At 38.1% G+C, this 23,279-nt stretch overlaps 1 protein-coding gene across 3 annotated transcripts in view; it reads right to left on the bottom strand.

Moving 5' to 3' along the window:
• The window catches only part of BDP1 (BDP1 general transcription factor IIIB subunit), a 52,565-nt gene that overhangs the window by 7,299 nt on the left and 21,987 nt on the right, over positions 1–23,279 (bottom strand). For 2 of the 3 annotated variants that reach the window (XM_082301474.1, XM_082301472.1), the window contains exons 19-37: positions 22,508–22,692; positions 21,618–21,834; positions 20,919–21,106; positions 20,170–20,362; positions 18,654–18,769; positions 17,745–17,964; positions 17,043–17,230; positions 13,744–13,942; positions 12,520–12,737; positions 11,219–11,609; positions 8,306–8,404; positions 7,985–8,021; positions 7,474–7,557; positions 6,604–6,832; positions 5,289–5,446; positions 4,508–4,649; positions 3,749–3,935; positions 2,434–2,494; positions 713–902 (exon numbers count right to left, since the gene is read on the bottom strand). In XM_082301474.1, coding sequence (XP_082157600.1) covers positions 713–902; positions 2,434–2,494; positions 3,749–3,935; positions 4,508–4,649; positions 5,289–5,446; positions 6,604–6,832; positions 7,474–7,557; positions 7,985–8,021; positions 8,306–8,404; positions 11,219–11,609; positions 12,520–12,737; positions 13,744–13,942; positions 17,043–17,230; positions 17,745–17,964; positions 18,654–18,769; positions 20,170–20,362; positions 20,919–21,106; positions 21,618–21,834; positions 22,508–22,692 — 3,302 coding nt within the window. The remainder of the gene's footprint in view (positions 1–712; positions 903–2,433; positions 2,495–3,748; positions 3,936–4,507; positions 4,650–5,288; positions 5,447–6,603; positions 6,833–7,473; positions 7,558–7,984; positions 8,022–8,305; positions 8,405–11,218; positions 11,610–12,519; positions 12,738–13,743; positions 13,943–17,042; positions 17,231–17,744; positions 17,965–18,653; positions 18,770–20,169; positions 20,363–20,918; positions 21,107–21,617; positions 21,835–22,507; positions 22,693–23,279) is intronic. The other variant, XM_082301473.1, reaches the window with a different exon arrangement.

The following is a 23,279-nucleotide window of genomic DNA, read 5'->3' as shown; positions in this document are numbered from 1 at the left end:
TCAGAATGTCTTTTTCCTTTGATTTTTTTTTTCTCCCAAGCTGACTAGATTTAGTGCAACTGTAATGTTGACATAACAATTTTGTTACACTGCATTGAGAGGTACTCTTTGTAAAAGAAATTCAAACCCTTTTGGATTGCAGTAGACAAACCAGCTCTTATTCTTTTGAGTAATTAATTAGTGTTCTCATCTTGTGTGCCTTTTGAACATCGCACAAACTCAAGAGAATGATATAAGAATTTATATCTGGTTTTATCATGTTTTCCAGAAACATTCCACATTTTCTACATGAAAAATCTAGAAGAGCAGTTAATAAACAGCCACTCTACAAAACTGTTAAAGTACTGTAAAAATGTAAACATGCTTCGATTTTTTTATTTCAATTGCTTTGCACTGTAAGGATTCACAGCAAAATACGGCACAAGCTGGACAAATGATTTCTACTAAAAAGCAAGACTTACTCTAAAGGACAAATCAGAATTAAAGTGACACCAAAATCCCAGCTAACTAAAACACTAACTTTAAAACACCTATGTAATCTTCCTCAAATCTGATTAGAGCCCTTTTTACTTTCTTAATTCTCTAACCAGTCCGTCAAAACTACTTCCTCTTGCATTTCTTCTTTTAAGAAGTTCTAATCTGTACTGCACATTCAGAGAACAATCAAGGTACACAAAAAGTGTTTCACTTCGATAAAAAAGAAAGCATTTACCTCTCCACTGCAGTCCCAGTTGTTTCACTTGTACTTATTGGGCTGATAAGTATTGGTGCTGGTAGTACTGGTTCTGAAGTTTGTTCCAGCATAACAGATACATCAAACTCTTTTGAGTCAGCTGGGATTTCCACCAGTGTTAAAATGAATGTCTGTTCTTCCTCTGGACATCTATGATCATCATTCACTACTATAATTTTTCCAGGGAAATAAAGAAAAAATGGAAAATTATTAATCAAATGTGAAATTACGCTGTTCTCTTCATGTCCTCCCTACATGGAGTACTGAAATTTTAGGCACTCATTTCTCCACCCAAAAAGGCACTGGGTTTATTCTTGAGACAATAAGCTTCCTGTCTTCTTAGATGAGATACACGTCATCATCTCCTGGTGCCTATTCACTGCAGTGGAATCATGATTACTGTTCAGAATGAGGAATGTTAAAAATGCCTAGTAATGATGAAGATTTTTAAATAGGTGCTCTAGCATTAAAGAGTAATTTCAAGTTTTATTAAACTTGTGTCATGGTGGTCAAATGGCCCTCTGTCTTTAATTGCAACTCTCAGCTATTAAGAGTTACTTCCTTTAATGGCAGATGTCTGCTGTTTTGAAGGTAAACACAGGATTTTTCCCCTCACTGAGGACTGGCAGAAGAGAAGCACAGTCTTGAATTTAATGGATGAAAACCATAAATAATTTAGTCAACAAACAGACATTAACAGATAACTGCCAAATGTCATCAGTTAGAACTTAAGGAACAAACATTTGTAAAGTTTTCAAAAGGTGGAAAACAACAATGGCACTCCCTTATTTAAAACAGCTCTCAATTATGTAAAACTCTTATTCCAACCACAACTTGCTTGGGTTTTTTATCTAATTAAATATGATTTAAGATGCTTCAGCCCAAGATTCTTGCAAAAACAGAGCATAGCAACAGATGTCTAAGAAGTATTAGCCTGATCTTTTGCACAAGCTCATGAGTTACAGCTTTGGACTGCAGTTTCCATGTAAAGTTAAGTATTCTGGGCTTCTGACACTGTGACTATCCCATATGTTAGACAAGTAGTGGTTCCAAACCAACTGCATTTCAATTTGTTCTAGGGAAAAGCAGACATCACCTTCATAACTTTCATAATATATCAGTTAGGCATTAATCTGTTGACTCAGTACAGCTAAAGAAGGAAATTTGATTGTCTTACTTAACTTCTCCTCTTCTTCTTTCTCTCCTGCTCCACACTTGCACAGTACAGCCCTCCTACTCACACAACTCTGACAACGGCATTCACTTGATAACTTCATGAGCAACTATAGCTCACTAAGCCAGTGGAAAACTACGCAGTTTCTCTCCCTCTGTCATGTTCAGTTTTCGATGGGTGAGTCAGAGGTGCATAAAGGGCTCTAAAACCTGCTGTACCTACCACGAGGAAAGCAGCAGGAGCTCACAACAGGGAAAAGAGAACAAGTTTCCCTTCTACTGATATTTAAACTTAATGAAGGGCCATTCAAAAAGTTCTCAAGTCTAGTTTCTGTTTACAAAAGAGGCTAGGAAGGGGAATGTCACAGTGCTGTGGATCATTATCTGTGTTAATGGAATAGACTGATTAATCATGTCAATGAAAATTCTTTTTTTTTAATGAAAATTTTAGGTTTTTTACTCTTTTAGTAACTGCAAAATACACAAATGTGGGCTTTTGCTAAACTTTGAATATTAGAACATTATACCTGAAGTTTCTTCTGTGCTGCTTACGCAATGTTGTTGAGCATCCTGAGTACAAGCTTCATTCTAGAAACAACACAGTTGAAATAAAACAACTTAATAAATCTGGGAAATAACTGTAGGAAACAGGAAGAAACAAAGAATGTCTAATGCTGAAGAGCTAAAAAATCTAATCACATCATCATTATTGCATGTGTCAGTTTTCACTTCTAGCTGTTCTAGGTTGAATAGTATTAGCCTGACAAGGACAAGACACTGGGGAAATATAAAACTCATATGCAGCTCATTGTCTGTATTGATGGTTTGTCAAAATAAATTTATACTTCCTACAGGACAACGCTGTCAAAGATGACTCATACAATAAACTGTTCAGTGGCACTAAGAAAGCAGCTTTCTACAACCCTTAACAAACCACTGAGTGCCAAAGAAAAACACCCAGCTCTGCAGCTCATCTATCCCTTCCCTTTTATTGTTTGCCCCTTTCCCAAAACCAGGAATAATCTACTGCAAGTTGCCTTTTCTCATACTCTCTGCCAGGCCTGTAAGAGAAACATCATTCTTGCACATTGCTCCTAACATGAAATCAGCCTTCACACATCTGTGCCAAACAAGCTTCTGTGCATCAGCTGTTCCACCATAACTACGTGCTCACTGATCTCAGCCAACACTAGAAACCCTGAGGAAACTGCAAATGAACCTTTCTCTCATGAAGAAATAAGGTAACTCTCATTTATACTAGAATACAGACACACAAACCACTGCAACGAAATGGATGTGAAAGACATAGTGCTTGGCCATGATATACATGATGATGATATAAATGATATAGAAGTATGTAAAAATATGCAAAATTTGCATATGTCATATAATAATATGCCTATAAAGCTCTTAATTGCTTTTTTAAATAAATGAGAAAGAGCGTGACAGTTTGCTTTAAACAAAGCAAATGAGAGTGACAACAAACATGCTCCATCCAAGCAGTAATGTTTTAACTTCAGTTTAATATAAACAAATGTAACACTAAGAGGTCACACTAAATGGACACATGAATCCTAGATAATTTCTTCCATCAAGACTCCTTCAAAATTCCTCACAATTTTGCTAATGTGTATCACTTATTGCTGAAATGTTCTAAACAGAGTTTGCAAAGATTAAGTTTGTCTGAAAGATTGTTTGGATATACCCCTGCAAAAAATCAAGTTTCATTTACCAGCTGAAGTATCTTTAGAACTGGTTAGCACATTTGCACTGAAAACCTCTTTCTTCACAGAATTTCAAAAACTGGACACTTCTGGACATTTAATTAATTAAGTTCTTTACCTGAGTCAAGTTAACTGGACATATATTGTCCTCAAGAGGACAAGGACTTTCGTCGGGAATTTCATCCACGGAACTTGGATTTGGATAGTCCTCCAGTCCAAGGTGTGATTTTTCAGGTTTCAGTGATGCAGTTAGAGGTCTTAAATATCCTGAATTTCCACAAGCATCTCTTATCGGCTTTTCTGTTCTGCAAGGTATATATCTAATTAATTTGAAACCAAATGAAGATACCCTGTGCATATGCTAAATTCTGTATTATGATTTGTTTAATATGAAGCATATGTAATTACACAGAAACAAAGCACCTGTTTAAAAACTACATCATTCTACTAAATAAAATGCATAATCTTTGAACAGGTCTACATGAAGACTTTCAGGGAAAAGCCTCTGTAACTCCATTAATGGAGGCATTTCTACTGAAAGAACAACCAAGCAGGAAGCCTTTTAAGCTCCTTAACATTTCTAAATGAATCAACTCCTTAACATGTCCTTGCAGTTTCATGAAAGACAGTTAAGTAGTAAGGTAATTACTAAGTTCTGAAATAGCAAACATAAGTTAATGTTCTACCTCCAAAAGCTGTAGCACAATATGCAAGGGAGAAAAACCTAAAGTCTAAACTGTACACTATCTGTATAAACATACACAGTGTCCATGAGCACACTGTTTCCATTACAGTCGCATACTACACTTGAACTTCAGCTGCATATTTTAAGAGACAGCAGGAATAAAGTCAGTTATTAAGTGATGAGTCTTCCTACCTCTCAGTTTTGTCTACTTGCTTGCTAAGTTCCATACTTCCAGTTGCAAAGTCATGAAGAACTGAAGAATCATTTGCAGCTAGTCTGATTGGTTCTAGTTCCACCATCTGCATTTCTGCAGTACCCTTCAGGGCTGTAGGATCTAAGTTTCATAAGAATAAAAATTAAAGTAATGTCTTTTCAATCTGCAGGTGTATATACATATTCATATTACTTTTTACATATAACCTTGTATATATTAAAATTTTGTAGTATGTTTATATAGACACATACACATCAATGTGCACATGTATACTTGTGTCTTATGTAAGTAAGGCACATACACATATCTCATTTTGCCTTTCATATCTTGTGCATTTTGCCAGTGATATGAAGATAATTAAGAGTTTGAAGACTAACTTTTTTCCAACTGCTTTAAGAATAGAAAACCAGTTCTTTCTATCTCCTCTTCTACTTCTAATGGAAGGAAAAAACAGTAATAAACAGAAAAAAAGTACACTGTATTGGACTGTATTTCTGGAATTGGCAGTTCAGTAATTTAAGTGCTTTCCAGGTAACTTAATACCTGCAGGAAAAAACTGCTACTCAAATTTAATTCGATTTTATGCCAAAAGGTGTACTTATGTATAAAACTATACCAAATGAGTACCCTATGTTACAATGGTGATGTATCATCTGTGAACATGAAAGTGAAGACTTTCAGCTTTGTTTCATTTCATGAATAGATGTGAATCTATCTGAATAACCATTTTCAGAGCTCTAGGATACGAAACAGGCTTACCAGTTGGAATTTGTTCTAGCTGTTCCACAAGTACATTTGCATTCAGTAACTCCTGCAGTATGTTTTCGTTGGACCTCAGTATTCCAGAGGTTGGCTCAGGCTCCAGGTGTCCGCCTCCTGTCAGTCTCATACTATTCGCCACAGGCAAAGATCTATCACTGAAAGTAAAAGGAAAAATGTCATCAATAGAGTTTTTTATTTTTGATGGTTAGTGAAGCTACAAGAGATATGGGGTAGATCAGACAATGAAGACTTGAAATGCAGGCTGCAACTGGCAGAGAAGACAGAAAGCTATTTGGCAGAATAAAAAAAATAAAAATCATCTGCGAATTGAAACAGATAGGTATGCTGCAAACTAGTATGTTTCCAACGTAAAGGAAGAAAATAAAAGAATATTTGAAATGTTTAAATAACAGGAGAAGATCAGAAATCTAATACATACCATATGGTATAAGTTCTGGTTTAATTATACAATTAAACTGGATGCAAAATGAAGGATCTTTGATTATGATTTTTCAAAGAGTATAATCTCATAGTTTATTCAAGCAATCAACAAGTTAAACAGTCTTTCAAATAATACATGGTCACCAGTAGATGTTTGAGGGGTATGCATACAGGGGATGGGTAAAGGCCAATGTGATACAAAGGATCTGCATAGGGTCTCCTAAAGGATTGTGGGTCTGTGACTAAAGAAGTGGTTGCCTTTCCAGGGAGTCCTGCTGGGCGATTACGCAATCTCCTTATCTCAGCAGACATCCCTCCAGGGCAGGGGCTGGGCATACCCCACAGATGTTTTCTCTGGAAACGTGTCCGATTAAGCTGTCTCGTAATTCACAAATGCAGAATTATAAAAAATCAATCACTAAAAACCATAATGATAGAAGATCAACTGGTCTCTTGCCATCTCTTTGCTCTGAATCTTTGATCTACACCCCACGGCAGCAGCGATACTTAAGCAATTTGTCTTGGTCTGATTAGCTGTAGAGAACTATAGGAAAAAGAGCTTGGTAATTAACAGGGATGCAGTACAATGTAGTCTGCATATTTTATTCTCCCCCCGCTTCCCCAGGTAAACTTAATTTCATGAGATAAAAACTAGTTGTAGATCCCCAAAATTACGTACAAACACCTCATGGAAGTCATAAGAAGGAGACGAGAGGAGTTTTTGCAGATTACATAGCAAATTAAATAAACTGAGAACCCTTTACTAAAGTAAGACTGCTTGCAAATCAGTAAAAAGGCCAGAAAGAACCTAGCAAAAGTAAGCAGTGTCAGAGGATCTCTCTCACTAAAGAAAATGAAGTGGTAATTTAACCTGGTATCGGTAGCATCCTTCTCTGAATATTCTTCTACACCTATTCCTGCGCCAGTGATTTGATTCTCTACATTGATGTTTCCATCCTCAGAAGGCAGTAATTCCTTGATAGAAGTGTCTGAAGCAAGCAAATACTGACTAGAAGTTCTGTTTTCCTTGGAGTAGGTGTGAGTTACGAGGCTATCAGCCATGTCCAAGTCATCTTGAGCAGGTGCCATGTGTGTTTGTTCTAGTTATAACAATAAACAGAACGGGAAAACTTCATTTAAAACACTCAGGTTTGGCACGTATATAAAGCTATATAACTTCAAGCTGCATTTAACACAGTTTGTATCCTCCAAAGACACAGATTCAAATCCCAGATAAATGCAGTCCTTAGAGAACACTTCTGGTACTAAGAACACAAAAACTAACATTCAGCCAATGAAAGCAGATAATAAATGCTACACAAAATCTGTAAAACCCAGGTAATTTCACATTTCATCTAGTTAGGGTGAAACTGCTATGCTTCACATTAAAGGTCTGAAAGATCACCGAAAGTTACAGTCATTTAAGCTTGATCCCTTTCTTTTGTCCAGTTTATGTGACCAGATCAATTCAAACACGTGCTTCCTGAAACAAGTTCCACAAACAACTTTCTAGCACTGACGCAGTTGGCAGTATTCAGTAGGGTGCCTGCCTTTTTCCAGCCACCCTGCATTGGCTAGACTCACTATATGTTACAGTGCAGCAGGACTAAAAGCATAAAAGATTCCTGACCTCCTGCTATGCAGCAGCATGTGGAAGAGCTTTGCAGCCACTGCTCCATCCCTCCTTAGGTGGACCCAGAAAGCACGAGAGCAAGGCTTTGTCTCATAAATCAGATCATACCTTCAGAGCTTGTTTTCAACTGGAAATTTGGATCACCCATTGCAAGTAAAGTCATAGCAGCTTCAGTGCTTCCATCGTTAATTCCTGTGAAGTTGTACACACACATTAAAAATCACAAGCGCATTAACCAGAAATCCATTTACCCATATTCAAAAGTATTTGACACTACCACAAATACAGTGAAGTACATATTTTTTAAATTGACCTTACTTATGGATGAAAATGCTTGTAGACAAGCAGCCATTCTCATTCAGCAAATTCAAACTACTGTTAAAACACTGAGCAGCAACATGACTCCCTTTAATGGTGTACTGGATACAGGTGGCAAGGTGTTGGCAGCAGGGGGGCTGCCCTGGACACAGACAGTTCCAGCTGATCCACTGCAGGACACAGCTGAGCCTGAGAGTCAAGATGGTGACACCTTTGGGAAATATATTTTAAGAAAGAGGAAAATGTGTATATTGGTAGCAAGTTAACAAGAAATACATGAGCAAGATTGTTTCATATCTACCTTTGTCCACATCTGGATTCTCATGTATGGTTGTTTCCTTAAATACAAAGAAAAACAGTATCAAAGTTCTACATAAAATGACTCCATAATTTTTATTTAACGCTTACACATAAATTCTGTGCCCACAGGTTACCCCGGTTTTAAGGCTAACAATATTTACTTACACAGTTTTCCCATAGCTGTGCCTCATACTTGTGTGGGACAGGTAGCAGTCTAATAAGCTACAGTTACATTCAGACAGGCAACAAGAGACTGCTGAGATAGCTTTGTATGAACTATGAAATAAACAAAAGACATTTTAACAGCTGTTGAGGTGCTTACTTTTTCTTCCCTCTGTACTACTGGTTGGATAGATGCACAAGAAAGACTTTCAGCATCAGTAGCCACCTGCACATCTGGGATATTCACAGATATTTCCAGCTGTAAAAATAATTTTACAGGTATTTCAGTTCATCAGATGCAAAAGAAGATCTGTCAAATGCAAATTTTTATAAATCTCACATATTTAACAGATGTTCGCCATCTAGAGGGATCCTTTGCAAAAATCATACCTTCTGATTTGAGAAGGAAGCAGTGGTATGAACAGGAGGCAGAACTGGCAGTGCTATCTGTAGCTAAGTGGAAGCATCAGACACCCTAAGGCCTTGTTTCTAGTCACTCACTTCTCCACCAAATTAAGTTATGCAGCTGAGATCTTTTATGGTGACTGTTTACCTCAAATGGGTTTTGTTAGTTTTCACTCTTTTTCTGCTTTTTAAGTCTTCTGGAAGGAAAAACAGTTCACACTTACTTCCAAAGCAAGATAGGGAATAGACATACAGACACATAGAAACACACCCACTCACCATTTTACCTATTTTTGTTTCTTCAGCTCTGTGTTTTCACTGAGAACTTCAGACATTTGACATTTTCAGAAATGAGGACTTGAAATTTGACAGAAAGATTATGATATTTCCAGGGAAGTTCTCACAAAAAACACTGCTCAATCTGGGCTGCTCTCAAAGGCTTGCGCTTTTTACAGATACTTTTGACTGACCTATTTAAATTTTACAACAGCTGGGTCCTCAGGTCCTCTAACCACATCCCTCACTAGTACTACTGTCTCCTAAGTGTTAAACCAGGCAACTTGCTTGTCATTCCCCCACATAATATATATTCCACATCTCTGAAATCAAAGGTTCAGCAAAAGTTTCCATGCAGCAACTTTGCTGCCCATTATTACTCTAGAGACCACTTGGTGTTTTGACAGAGCTTTAAATTATTCTGCGGTTTCACCTGGAGAAAGAAACAGTGTGATTAATTCAGAAGACAATAAAAGGCAGGATTTCAGTGGGCAAAGAGAGGAAGAGGACTAGCAGCAGCAGTAAGCGAAAAAGCACCAGAAAGCAAAAATCACTGAAGTGAATGGAAAGCAGTGATGACAGGGAAAAAAAATAGAAAAATGTCTAATTCTTTGAACACAATCCCTTCCAAGGCCTTGAACAGAGGCCACTGTTCCCAAACCTGCACAGTTCCCTGGCGCCAAAAAATGTATGCCATTTCCCCTCTGGTGATTGGTCTAAGTAGATACAATACCATGTGTTGCTACAGTGTCACATGCTCAAGTTCAATACAGTCTAAGGGTGCACATGAAATATAGGCCTGCACTCCAGGTGTGTAAGTTTACAACTCTACAAATCATCTATGAAAGAGTAAAAATGCACAGTATTTGAAAAAAACTAACAAAGATATAGATGGTCTCTCACTGAGAGCATCAGGGACTGTTGATCTACCCCTGCCAGACAGAGCAAGAACATCCTTAAGTGGACTGCATCCCATGGAGAACCCACACTGGAGCATGGAAAAGGAAGGAGTGGATTCCACCACACCACCAAACTCTACTGCAGGAACCAAAGCAACAAGGGCTGGAGATTTTAATGGATATACATTTAAATTTTTTAACCCATCATCTGAGTTGTACATGACAGTAAGAAGAACATGAATCAAGGGAAAGCAGGACTCACAAGAAACCAGGCAAGCACAGCTGTCACTGACCTGAGCTGGCTTTGGTACCCAAAAACTCAACACAGCATGCCACCTCTCCTGAGCAACCATGTAATACATGGAGCCCAAGGCATGGCTTAAATAACTAAAAAGGCCATTTGATGGACATTATAAGGAGGGGGGGCAGGGCACTGACCAAGGGAATGATAGCCATATATTTTTCAAAGAACAGAGAGAGAAGCTGTGGTTAATAAGAATGTACTGCATAGTGTAAGACCTGGGCATGATACAAATGATATGAAATTAAGAGTGAAGACTGTACTGGGCATGGCTGGGATGCATATGCTGTCTTTTGGATTGTGTGGTAACACACCGGTGTTTTTTGCTGTTCCGCACAATGTCAAAGCTTTTTTTCTATTCTTTTACCCAGCAAGAAGTGAGCAAGGGGGGGTAAGCAAGAGATCAGGAGAGCATACACCTAGTACAGCTGACCCAAAATGAGCAAAGGGAAATTCTGTATCCTGTGATAACGTGCTCAGCAATAAAAGTTCAGGGAAAGGAGGGAGAAGAGGAGGCCATTTGTGGTTATGGCATTTGTCTTCCAAAGTTACTCTTAAAAAGATTGAGGCCCTGCTTTCCAGGAAGTAACCTGACAATGGAAAGTAGTAAATAAATTCCTTATTTTGCTTTTTATTTACATGCTGCTTTTCCTTCGTGCATGTAACTGTCTTTATATCAATAGAGAAATCTTCTGACCCTCCTTCCTAATTTCTCCTAGTCCCACAGGAAAAGGGAGTGAGCATGCAGATGTGTGTGTCTGGCTGCTGCTCAGGTCAGCCTACCTGACAGTTAAAAGTTTCTTGGCAAGGGGGACATGACCTACAGGAACATTTTTGTCATACCCTCATTTCCTAACATTCAAATATGAAATCGAAGTGCTCCATTTGATCCATCTTGGGCCTCAAAACACATGGATAAGGATTGAGCCTGGACCTATATTCAATCCCAGTAAACAAACTGATGAGTACCTTGCAGACCTATATATAGTTGTAAACATAATTACATAACTGGATTTTAAGCTGATGCAGTATTAAGTTCAAAACCAAGTGTATGTGCCAAGTAACATCCCTGCTACTCTCAACACCATTCTTGAACTCAGATAAAACCCAAATACTCAGAGATACAAATAGAATAAAATCTTTTAAAACAATCAGAACAAAATTATATACGCAGAAGCCAGCAACACAATACCTCCTCCATGGTTTCCTGTATCTGCACAGGAATTGGTTTTGGAGATCGAAGACCTATAGGAACGAACACTGGAGCCTTGTTTACTTCCTCTGGTGCAAAGCATTCATCTTCATCATAAAGCTCAAAGTCATCTGCCTCGGCATCCTCCTCCTCTTGAGAAGCCCGAAGGGTGACAAAGGTTATCTTTGAACTTCTGGGTTCCTTCCCAGATTTTCTTCTCTGTGTCGTTTTCAAACTTTTGCCTCTGGTAACACTCATTGTAGCACCGTGCCTTTGATTCCCCTTCTCACTGCAATCAGCTTCGCATTCAGAGGCAGAAGAAGTAGCAGCTTTTGGCTCCAACGCATGTTCTGGCAGTGCTGTCCACTTTGATGATCTCCTGAACTGCCCTCTAAAGTACAGAACAAAAACAGTGAAGTCCAAGACATTCCAAAAAGTGAGATACTACAAATCAAACCAAACTCAATTAAAAAAAAAAAGTTATCATGACCAACAATGCAAACTATTTACTTCTTTATAGTGACAAGTAAGCATTTAATCAGAAATTTAATTTCTTCCTGTATACATAAAGTACTGATTGTCAAAATGTATTAAGCAGTTTCAGAATGCTAGAAATCTTCACAATTAAACTTGCAAAGATACACAATTCCTTGATTAGAAAAGTATGAAATAATTTTAATCTTGAGGGATGTGGAAGTCACTTGCTTTTTAAGTCATGTTTTAAGACAACTTCAGTTGTTTTTCGCTAAAGCTACACTTGAAGCCCCAAACTATGATACTTTAGTTGATCAGACTATTGTTTACAAACTTAGATAATAACTACTTATCTCCTTTGGTTTCTCAGACAGCATTCTCTTCAATAATCAGTTGATTCTGTTTCCTTCCTCAAAATCATGGGCACAACCACTTTCAGTATCAAAAGTAATTAAAAACATCCCCCCCAAAACATCCTCCCTGGTAAACTGATGGGGAGTGGAAACAAATGTCAGCAGAGGATATTTTTAGCACAAAATTTCTCTTTAGGTTAATCCCACAATCCTTGTGCCCCCAAATACTTTCAAGTCCTCCCCTGTAAAATCAGGAATTTCTGTTGAAACCATGGGATGGACTGGTGAGAGTGCTGGCTGTGTTCATTTTATCAGAATACAGGCAGGGTAAGAGACATAGGGATATCTGCATGCATCTGCTAAGTTCAGATGGAAGACACAAGAACTGACATGATGCACTCACATAACATATGGCAGAACTATGGCCAACAATTATCAATCAGTTGAGTTTACAAACCAAAACAGTTGTCTTACCTCGTGAGATTGTCTGAATGTTTTTCCTGAGAGGAAGAAAGCTGAGAATCATCATCTTGTTCTACTTGACTCTCACTCTCTGACGATACCCCTGGAGGATGGAGTATAATGTCCTGCCTGATTCTCTTACAATATGGTTCTTCAATATTCTCTGCAAAATTGTGTTTCCTCGTAGCTTCTGAGAAGGATCCAGCTTCCACTATATTGCTGGAATTTTGCTGAACAGAGGAAATAATTACGATCATATTAAGTGCCAAACATTTATAACTGGTTTTGGTGACTTAAAGAACTTAGTTTGAAGATCTTGAGAATGTGCCCAGCTGTCATCTCTGATAACTTAGGAAATTTTTACTCATTGTCTTTAATTTTGGGCTCTATAGCAGAAGTGTCATTAACTGGCATTATCTATGATGCCTGAATTCCCAGTGATGCCGGTAGTTAATAGATCAAGACCACGCTCAATTCAGCAAGAGTACCAACTCTTTAGAAGCTGGAAAGATGAATCATTTTCTAAAATTACCTATAAATTTAAAGAACAATTTGCAGGAAGGATTTTTTTTTTTCTGCCTTGGAAACAAACTAGGAAGAAAAAACTATCATACTTTATATAAAAGCATTTAAATATTGTTCAACATATACACAGACAAACATCAGCAACCACAGTTCATGAATTATAGATACTTGGCAAAAATAGTATGTTAACTAGAAGATTTTAGTCATCCATGTAGAAAATAGGGAACACCAGATAAACTTGACTCAGTTATCACTGCATTAGACAGAGATGGAACTAGTCTGGGCTAAGTTAAGCCTGCTGAGCAAATTTAAGGTCTGAACTTTGTTCATACTCATTTTTTTTTCTAAGTATACTAATACAGATTTTAGGTAGTATCTGAAGTTAGTTAATGGCCTTATTTTCCATTGTTCAATGAATAACAAACAGTAAATTATTTTTTAACAGTGTTAGCATGTGTTTATTATAATGCAAATTTCTGACCATATAAACCATGGAACTTAAGACAACAGTGTGTATTAAGTATTTCCACAGATCTTAGATTCTAGGTCCACTTATTCAACATAATTTCCAACAGTAAATTAAAAAAAAATTTTAAATAATCACATAACCTTTTCCAGTCACATACTGGATTTCTGTGCCAGCTATGGTTCTAAGAACTTGGGCAAAAGGATTGAGGTATAACTGGCTCAAAATACATGATCAGCACTTACCACTGATACACCTGTTTTTAATAATACTGAACACTCTTCTTCACTTCTGCTCTCAGTGTTGTCCTCTTCTCTGTTTTCACCTTCTTCAGGATAATCCCTTTTCCTAATAAGTCTCTTTAGGTCTCTCCTTGGGTTCCAATGGAGTTCCTTTGCTCTCTGTTGTTCACTTTCCTCTCCAGAACTTAATTTATCATTGGACCTATAAAAACATGTTTCAACTTTTACTTCTGCACAGTACACTCTATAAGCTTGGCTTACTATCAGATATTTAATACTTCCAGCAAGAAATGAACTTGTGTTTTGAATTTTTATTTGCTTAGTTGGTTACATGCAAAAAAACATAAGGAAGAAAAAAACACTGCAAAAAGGAGGTAATTTGTCTGCAGCAGTGGACCTTCCTGATTACTTTTGGGAAAAATTTTTGGAAAGAAAACAAAAGTCAGAGAGGGTAGAAAGCGTCAGCTATACTAACACAGGACTCCAAAATTAAGCAGCCATAGGAACATTATATTCACTAATTCCAGTGCTCAAGGTTTTAATACTTTCAAAAAGGATACAATTCTTACATCTGTTCAAACACATTCAGATCAGGAAGACAGAAATCTTGGCCTTCTAAGAAAATTCATGACTTGAGAAAAAGAGACTAAGAGTAATCCAGAAATTACAGTTTAGTCAACCTCATCTCAGTCCCTGGGAAAGTGATGGAACAAACCAACCTGGAAACTACTTACAGACACATAAAAAACAACCTAACTTGGAGTAGTCAGCATGGATTTGTAATGGGGAAGCTATGCTTGACCAACTTGATAACCTCTTTCAATGAAAGACTGGCCTGATAAATGAAGGGAGAGCAGTAAGTAGTGTCTGCCTTGACTCCAGTAAGGCTTGTAACACTGTTGAATACTGTCTCTTCTAACAGGCATGTAAGGGAGGTGATGAAGTACAGACTGAAAGTGGACTAAAAATGGAGCTGTCTGGTTCCGAGGTCTGTGATCAGTGACACAAAGTCCATTTGGAGACCAATAACCAACAGTGCACCCTGTGGGTCAATACCGTGTCAAATCCTGTCCAGTATCTCCACAAATGATCTGGATGATGGGATGAACTGTAACCTCAGCAAGTTTACACATTAGGCAGATCTGGAAGGAGTTGCTTCCCAAAGACAGAGACACCCAAAGGTTATACTGGCCTCCAGAGGGACCTGGAGAGCCTGGAGAAATGGGCTGACAGGAATCTCAGGAAGTTCAGCAAGGGGAGAGGCAAAGTCCTGTGTCGGGGGAGGAACAACCCAAGGCGCCAGCACACGCTGCAAGCCACCCAGATGGAAAGCAGCTTTGCAGAAAAGAACCCGGCTGTCCTGGTGGTCTCTGAGTTGAACATGAACCAGGAAGGTGCTGTGGCTGCACAACCAGCTAATGGTGACCTGGGCTGCAGCAGCAGCAGCAGAAGCACTGCCAGCAGGCTGAGGGAGGTGATCCTTACCCCTCATTCAGCACTGATGAAGCCACCTGGAGGACTGACCAGTTCTGAACTCCCTGGTAGGAGAGACCTGGACGCACTGGAGACAGCCCCTCAAGGGCTCACACAGATGGCAAAGGGGTGGAAGCATCTCTCCTACAACAAAAGGCTGAAGGAGCAGGAACTGTTCAACCTGGAGAGAAGGCTCAGGGGGATCTCTTCAACAGTTACACAAAAACCCAGGGGGAGGGTGCAAACAGGATGGAGCCAGGCTCTTTCCAGGGGTGCCCACTGACAGGACAAGAGACAATGGGCAAACAATGCAAGACAGCAGGTTCCTTCTGAACACCAGGAAATCCTGTTTCACTGTGAGGGTTACCAAGCACTGGCACAGGCTGCCCGGAGAGACTGCGGAGTCTCCATCCTTGGCAAGATTCAAAAGCTGTCTGGACACAGTATTGGGCAACCAGCTCCAGGTGCTTGACTGGGGGGTTGGACCAGAAGACTTTTAACAGACCCTTCTACCTTCAACCATTCCGCGAGTCTGTGAAAGTCCACCATCGTGGAAGACAAGAAGACTGTGAAGCAAGGCCCTTGTCTTGTTAGCACAAAGGCTAACATTACACTGACATGATTTCAATGTAATTTATGGAAGAGATTTTAAGCAGAGTTTCAGAGACAGATGCAAAGCAGAAGATAACTTCAGAGAACAGCAAAAGTAAATTGAGACTGCTCTGTATTAAGACTAAGCAAAAGGTAGCTTATATCATAACCCAGAGCTGTCACATGTAAATGGCGCTATCTGCCTCATACGGCACACACATAAAAAGCATCATCACAGTAAGTTCTCCTACTGGAAAGAAAAATTTAAGAGACTCAGAATATATCTTACAGAAACATAAAAAGAGCTTGCTGTCTACTTGCCACTTCTCATTTATAAGGGAATGCAAATGGCACTGCTCAGTCTTTGGTCCACATTCATGGTGCACCATACCCCAAGAATTTATTACTGAGAAATTCAGACAGCCAAATCCTGATTACTTTATTATACTCTCACCCATGAAGTACCTTCTAAATAGGAAAACAGCCTTGAAAAAATCCTGTAATCCTTTTAAAAACTTACATTACTTAAGAATGCCACCTAGTGACTTTCACAGCACACAGTAGAGAACAACTAGTACAGCTCAGAGCCTGTGCTTCCAAAAGCAAGTGCTGTATGAAAACAACTGGACAAATGCACAAAGTTTTTAAAGTACTCTTGTGTCTTAACCCCAGCTGATAAGTAAGTGCCATGCAGTCAGTCAGTCCCCAAACCACAGGGAGGAGGAGAATTGGAAAGAAAAGGTAAACTGTGTGGGTTTAGATAAGAACAGTGTAATAATCAAAACAGAGTAAAATATAAAATAATGAAAAGGAGAGGCAGACACACAGACAGAAGGGAATGAAATGCAAGGGAAATAAGTAATGCACAATTGCTCACTGCTTGCTAACTGATGCCCAGCCCATCCCCAAGCAGTGTTTAGCAGCCCCTGGCCAATTCCCTCCATTACTGAGCGCGATGTTCCATTGTATGGAATATCCCTTCAGCCAGTTCAGGTCAGCTGTCCTGGCTGTGCTCCCTCCCAGCTGCTTGTGCGCCTGCTCACTGGCAGACCATGAGACACTGAAAAGTCTTCAACTCGGGGTAAGCACTGCTCAGCAACAACTAAAATGTCAGTGTGTTATCAATGCTATTCTCATACTGAATCCAAAATACAGCACCGTACCAGCTACTCAAGAAAATAAACTCTACTCCAGCTGAAACTAATATAAGAGTTTACTTTGTCAACAGGTAACTCTACCTTTCTGTGGTATCCTGAATGCTTCCTATAGCATCTGTAGATAGACATTCTTCTTGCTCTCCATTGCTATGGCAATTTGGTGATTTTTTAGAAGAACAAAGCGTTTCTGATGTCATGCTTCTCAAATTTATGTCTAGATTGTCATTCCTGGCTGTATTTCCCACAAACAACAATACCTCCATGTCATCCTTTGATTTGAGAAAAAAACCAACAACAGAATTAGCATAAAATATATCACGTGTTAAAAAAGTATTGGAGATTATGATCAAGTTGTTAATCTGAGGCAAAACTTCATTTAAAAACTTCCAAGTAGTTTATGGCACCATCACTGTTCCTTGTTCCTCTAGGAAAGCATTTAGCTAATGAAAAACAGATACTACAACCAATATGGTCCTTCAGAAGAAGCCTCCAAGGAGCTCAGAAGAAACCCAGCAATAGAAATACAGTATGCAGGTAGCTATTCATATATTATGATTATGGCTGGAATGTCAAAGTTCAAGTGAAGTCTTCAGATGTCCTATCAATGTGTCACTAACAGAATTTTGGAAAACCCTATAATAGCATGTAAATACTGAACAGGAATTCTTACTAGGCTGAAATTAATGAATGCATTTACAGCAACTTACTTAGATGTCTTAAAAACAGCTAGTGTGAACCAAGCATCAGAAAGTATAGTCAGAAATACGTGAACAGAATTCTCACTTTTGAGGAGAGAGGGTTTTCAGATTCTTCTGCCAAAGGCAGATTCTGTCCTTGATCCATTTCTTCCTCATCTGGGGCAGCAAGTTTTTGTACTACTGGAGATTCTTTTTCGCTGTCTGTTCTTTCTAGGTTTGGTCTAGGTCTTGAAGACTCGATCTTTCCCAATTGTCCTGATTTCAGAGCACTCAGCTTACCTTCTTGGGAGGTAAATTGTTCAGCACTGGTGAATTTAAAGCAAACAAACAAAAACAAAAACAGATAAAACCACATTTGACTTCGGCTGGGAGGGAAAATAAGCACTTCTGCATTTAAGTTTTGAATCAACACTCATACATGAGACTAATAGATTGCTTTGTTTAAGATCAATAGAATTTTATTTTAAAATACATTTCTCATTTATGGTTAACTTCGGAGCAGGAATAACAAATGTCTTTGTCAAGACATTTTTAACATAAAAAACAAGTTGGGTTGCTAACCATACCAACATCAAAGTATCGGCAGTCTAACACACACTTAAGATCTTATTTTAACAAGAGCAGCAGTAAAATAGAAGAGCACATAGGGGGATCAATGAAAGTCAAGTCTCTGACATTTCGCAAAATTTATATGTTACATATGTTACATGTGTGATTGCTACTTAAGCAAATACAGACCCAGTAATAAAAAACCTTGGTCAAGAAGAGCTATGAGCTCATACAGATCAAGTATGTACCAGATAAACAATGGCAAGGAGTGCAGCTAAAAAAAATGTGCTCTGAAAACACTGGAAGAAGCTGTTTGGAGGCACTGGAAATGAAATACTGTAGAAAGACAAAAGACAAGGAGCAGAGGAATTGGCATTTGCAAAAGCGTCTCATTATGCACAGACAAAAGCTTTTCAAATGCAATTTTGCTAAACTCAAACCTCACCTGCTTTGTTCAGACAATAAATTTTCAGAAATAGAGGGCACCTGAGGCACCTCTTGCTGTTCCTGTTCCTCTTTGCTCAACACATCTGCTTGACACAATACAGCTTCATTTTCACCCTTAAATTTACAGCAAAAGAAGCATGAAGAAAAATAGAAGTATGTAAGCTTCTAAAACAGACATATATTTTACATACAAAAATAGAAACTATGCTATTTTCCCAATTGGAATAAAAGTAGGAATCATGTTATCATAGGTCAATTTATATGCAAAAAGGAACAGAAGTCTTCATAGTCCTGGGATACCTAGAGTTAAGCTCTTCAATACTGCATGCACCCAAACACTATGGGAAACACTTGTCTATTTAACATTGAATCAACTCCCTAATACATCAAGCACTGTGGAAACAAAATACTTCAGCAAACGGAAAACCTTTGAAAACTGGACACCGCAGAGGGTAGCACAGACACACCCAAGCCACAATAACATAACCTCAAGATCCAGAAGGCCTAATAAGCTTTACGTCTGTATTTGCCACATTGCTTCCACACAGAAGCCACTCAAACATATCCTTCACCACTTCAGGCCTGTGACAGCTTTATTAATAAAGAGGAGCATCAGACTGGATGATGAAAATCTTCTACAGATTCGCCCAGTACAGAGCAGATGCCTCTGCATGGTTCACAGGCCACAGGTCTAGAGCAGCCAAAGCTGAACTGCAAGGTACTATCTCAGCTAGGAGTGAGCTGACTGTGACACTGAAGGGAGATGAGAGATGAACACACAACACAAGTACTTTACACAGGCTAAAGAATAAAACCAGCTATAACCATTCCAACATGAGTCACTCCTGCAAAGTTTACCTGTACTCCAAATCTAAGGCAAGTCAATGCAGACATCCCTACATCCATGATATGATTCATGTACAACCCACAAAAAGGTTACAGAGAACGCATCACACTGTAAATGGCTTTTGAGGATTTTCACAAGTTTTACAGTCCCTAGTAAAGTATCTGTGGGGATACACAGTATCAGTTACTTGTATGAAGTAGAGAAGTACAAGGTACTGTAGTGATGAAGCCAGTTAAAGCTCATCAAATTAAAAACCCCTTTTTTTCATAAAAATGGCTGTCCTCTGCCTTCACTTGAGACATTATACTATATTGGTCAACACAGACTTGATTAATCCAGTCAGGAAAGATGAAATGAGCAAAAAAAGCTAATTTTTATGCATTTTTATTCTTGAGTTTATATTAAATGTGCATAATTTTTTCCTATCATGCAATCCAATCAAAATCAGATCCTTTGTAAAAAAAATAATTAATACTTTAAGTTGTAGACCTCACTGATTTCATACCTATAATACCTCAGCTTACCAGGGTTTGGGAATTTTTTTTAATCTAATATATTGTCTCAGCTTCAGGCAATGCAACTTCAATGTTTTCATTTAACTTCATAAAACTGAGCACGCGCTTTGAACTAACTTTGAAGGCAAAGCCTTACTCTTATTAAAGCTTACCATGACAGCACTGTCAATCTCATCTTTTTGCTCTGCTTCAGGCTTTTTCTTCCTCTCATTTTCTGATATTTTTAACTCCTTCTTTCCAACAGCTCTTACCAAGTTTGGTTTGTACCTCTTTTTCCGTGCCAGCTGGATAGGTGGAAGAGGTGCTTGTTGACATTCTTCTTGAGTGCTGTTTTTGCTATCAAGGCTAAGTTAAGACAGAAAAAATAATCCAAAACTTAATACAAATGCATAGTACAAAAACAAACACAGGTCCATTAGTATTACATGCAAAAAACACTTGAGTTTTTAAGCGAAATCTTCTAAACAAAAAGCTCTGCTGAGTTTAAGTTACAAACAACAATTTGTTCCAGCAAAAATTTCAAACTAACAGTCTTTTGAATATTTCACAATAGAATTAACTAATTCACTAAAGTTAGCTTATTGACTACCTACTGCTATAAAACTGAAGCAATTTTCACATTGTTTCTCTGATAAGCAAACTAGTATTTCCCTGCTTACATGAAATGAATCCAGTCTTTCAGATGATGAAACAGTTGTAAAGAGAATGCTCATTAATTTCATTCTTAGCATAGAAACTACCGAAATTTTAGTCTCACTAGTGTTGGAACTATGAGAATGGAAATTTCGTGCAGTATTTTCACTAGAGTATATTTACCAGATGGCAATCCACTAGCACGACTACTTCCTTGTAAAACACTTTCATTGTTACAGTCAAGAATAAAAAGTAGCTAAGCCCTTACACTGCATTAGTAGTTGAGATGTCATCTTGGTTAATTTCAGGTAGACTGAACTGCATTTCACCATCCTCTGATCTTGAAAATGTTTTTGGGGACTTAGAACTTGGCCTCTCAGAAACCTCCTGAGAGCAAAACGACTTCTCCTTTCCCAAGGATTCTAGTGGGTTCAAGACTTCACATTTTCCTGCTTTCTGAAAAATGTAAACACAAGAACCAGAACAACTTGTAATAATAAACCAAAATGAGACTTTATTATGTCTATGAAGTTTGGTACTTACCACTCTCTGAAAAACTCAAGACTGAGTTTTTTGCACTCTCCTACAAAACTCCTAAGTAACTGCTCACTAATGATTTCCTAGTCTTTCAAGGACAAATACACACTTTTTTAGTTAAGACAAAATAGCTCGAAATCAGTATTTCTTCTGTGCCATCTTCTATTAATACTTCTTCTTTCTTCACTGTCAACTATAATGCCAGTTTGGGTCAGAAAGACATCTGGACACATAGCAAGAGATACAGTCATCTTTTTCTCCTCACATGCGACCAAGTGAAAAGTACACAAGTTTTAATACAGAAAATTTCAGCTTTTGAAAAAATTATTTCAAGAAGTTATTAATTTCATATTTTTTTTCAATCTCAGTATTTCATTTCACAAAACCAAAAGCTCAAATACAACTAAAGTTAAAAAAAAAATAGCCTTACATCTGCGTCAGGAAGGATGCTACATTCGCTATCACACTGTGTCAAACTTTCTTCCTTGTTGGTATCTTTCTGTGATGCACCTTTATTATTTACATCCAGCACTTCCTTTCTAGTAGCTGTTGTTCTAACATTTGGCTTTGGTCTCTGGAATCGACTCCTCAGTAGCCGAGCTGATGATACAACAGTTTTCTCCTCTTCCTTCTGAGGATGAGATTCCCTACAAAAACAAACAAAAGCACAGTCAAAGGCATGGGACAATATGGCATACTTGTATGCAGCTCTCAGAGCAATAACAATGTTAGTGACAGGAAAAAAGATTCAATAAAAACACAGTGATCATCACCAAAAGCCTGTGTATCTTATAAGTAGGTAAGCAAAGGTAAGTTAACTGCAGCTTCCAGTTGAGGCCTGCAAGGCAAGTTGAGACATTTTAACATGTTATATACATTTTATAAATGCCTTTGTCTAATCACGTTTAAAGCTACACAGTAGACTTACAGAACACCTGTGGTTGACTACCTTTTTTAAGAGACACTTGAATAGAAAACCAGACCCTGTACTCAAGGATTTATATAAGCACACTGGGATGCACTGTGGAGACCAACATGGAGAAGACAATCATTAGGACCAAGCATCAGAAAAACGCATTTATTTGAAAATTAGGCCCATAGTCCAAAGATCAAATTAACATCCAACAGCATGTAAATTTAATGCTTTCAAGCCCTTGGGGGTTTTGTTAGTTAAAATTCTAGTATTGTCTTGATTAAACATCTCTTTATAGATATAAAACTTGTTTGTAATGCTGGAGTTGAATGTAAAATGGTAAAATACCTAGAGATACTGATGGCTTTGAACCATTCCTTCTCTCCATTTAAGTAGAATAACCTTACCCTGCATTGGAATCTGAAACCTCTTTCAAGACATCTGACAATCCCTTTTCACTTCCATAGCTTTCTGCTTCTGAGGACTTTTCTTGGAAACACTGTCTTGTATTTATTGAGTTCATCTTAGAATCTGTAGAAACGTCTTCTAATGTCACACTGGATGGCTGAGTGTCTTCATGAACTGTTAAATCCTAAAACAAATAAAAGTTCCACTCTGTTAAGATGAAATACTTGCTCAATCTCTCTTTCAGAAGAGCAGAAGGAACATGAGAAATTTTTTATGTTTCCTACAGAAACACTAAGATTTCTCTTGCTTCTTTTGCATCCAACTAATATCAGTGTCTACTATAAAGTAAGTTATTTCTCTTTATACTTTATTTTTTAAGTGGTTCATCTTCCAAGATATTTTTTCTTTGCATTTCTCTTTTCAGATCTGGTATCATAATATGACAAAGTGAGATATATTCAATTTTTATGTATGCTTATTTTGACTAGGGTAGAGTTAGCTTTCTTCACAGTGTCATGTATGGGGCTGTGTTTTGGGTTTGTGCTGCACACAGGATTGATAATATAGAGATGTTTTAGTTATTGCTGAGCAGGGCTTACACAGAGCCAAGGCCTTTTCTGTTTTTCATACTGACAAACTGGATAAGAAACTGGGGGGGCACAGAAGGATGGGAAGAGACACAGTCAGGACAGGAGACCTCAACTGACCAAAAGGATATTCCATACGACACACGGCTTAGTATATAAAGTGGGGGGAAATGGCTTTTGTCTT

This window comes from Coloeus monedula, assembly GCF_965178545.1.
Source record: "Coloeus monedula genome assembly, chromosome: Z".
NCBI lineage: Eukaryota > Metazoa > Chordata > Aves > Passeriformes > Corvidae > Coloeus > Coloeus monedula.
This window is presented reverse-complemented; position numbering and strand designations above follow the sequence as displayed.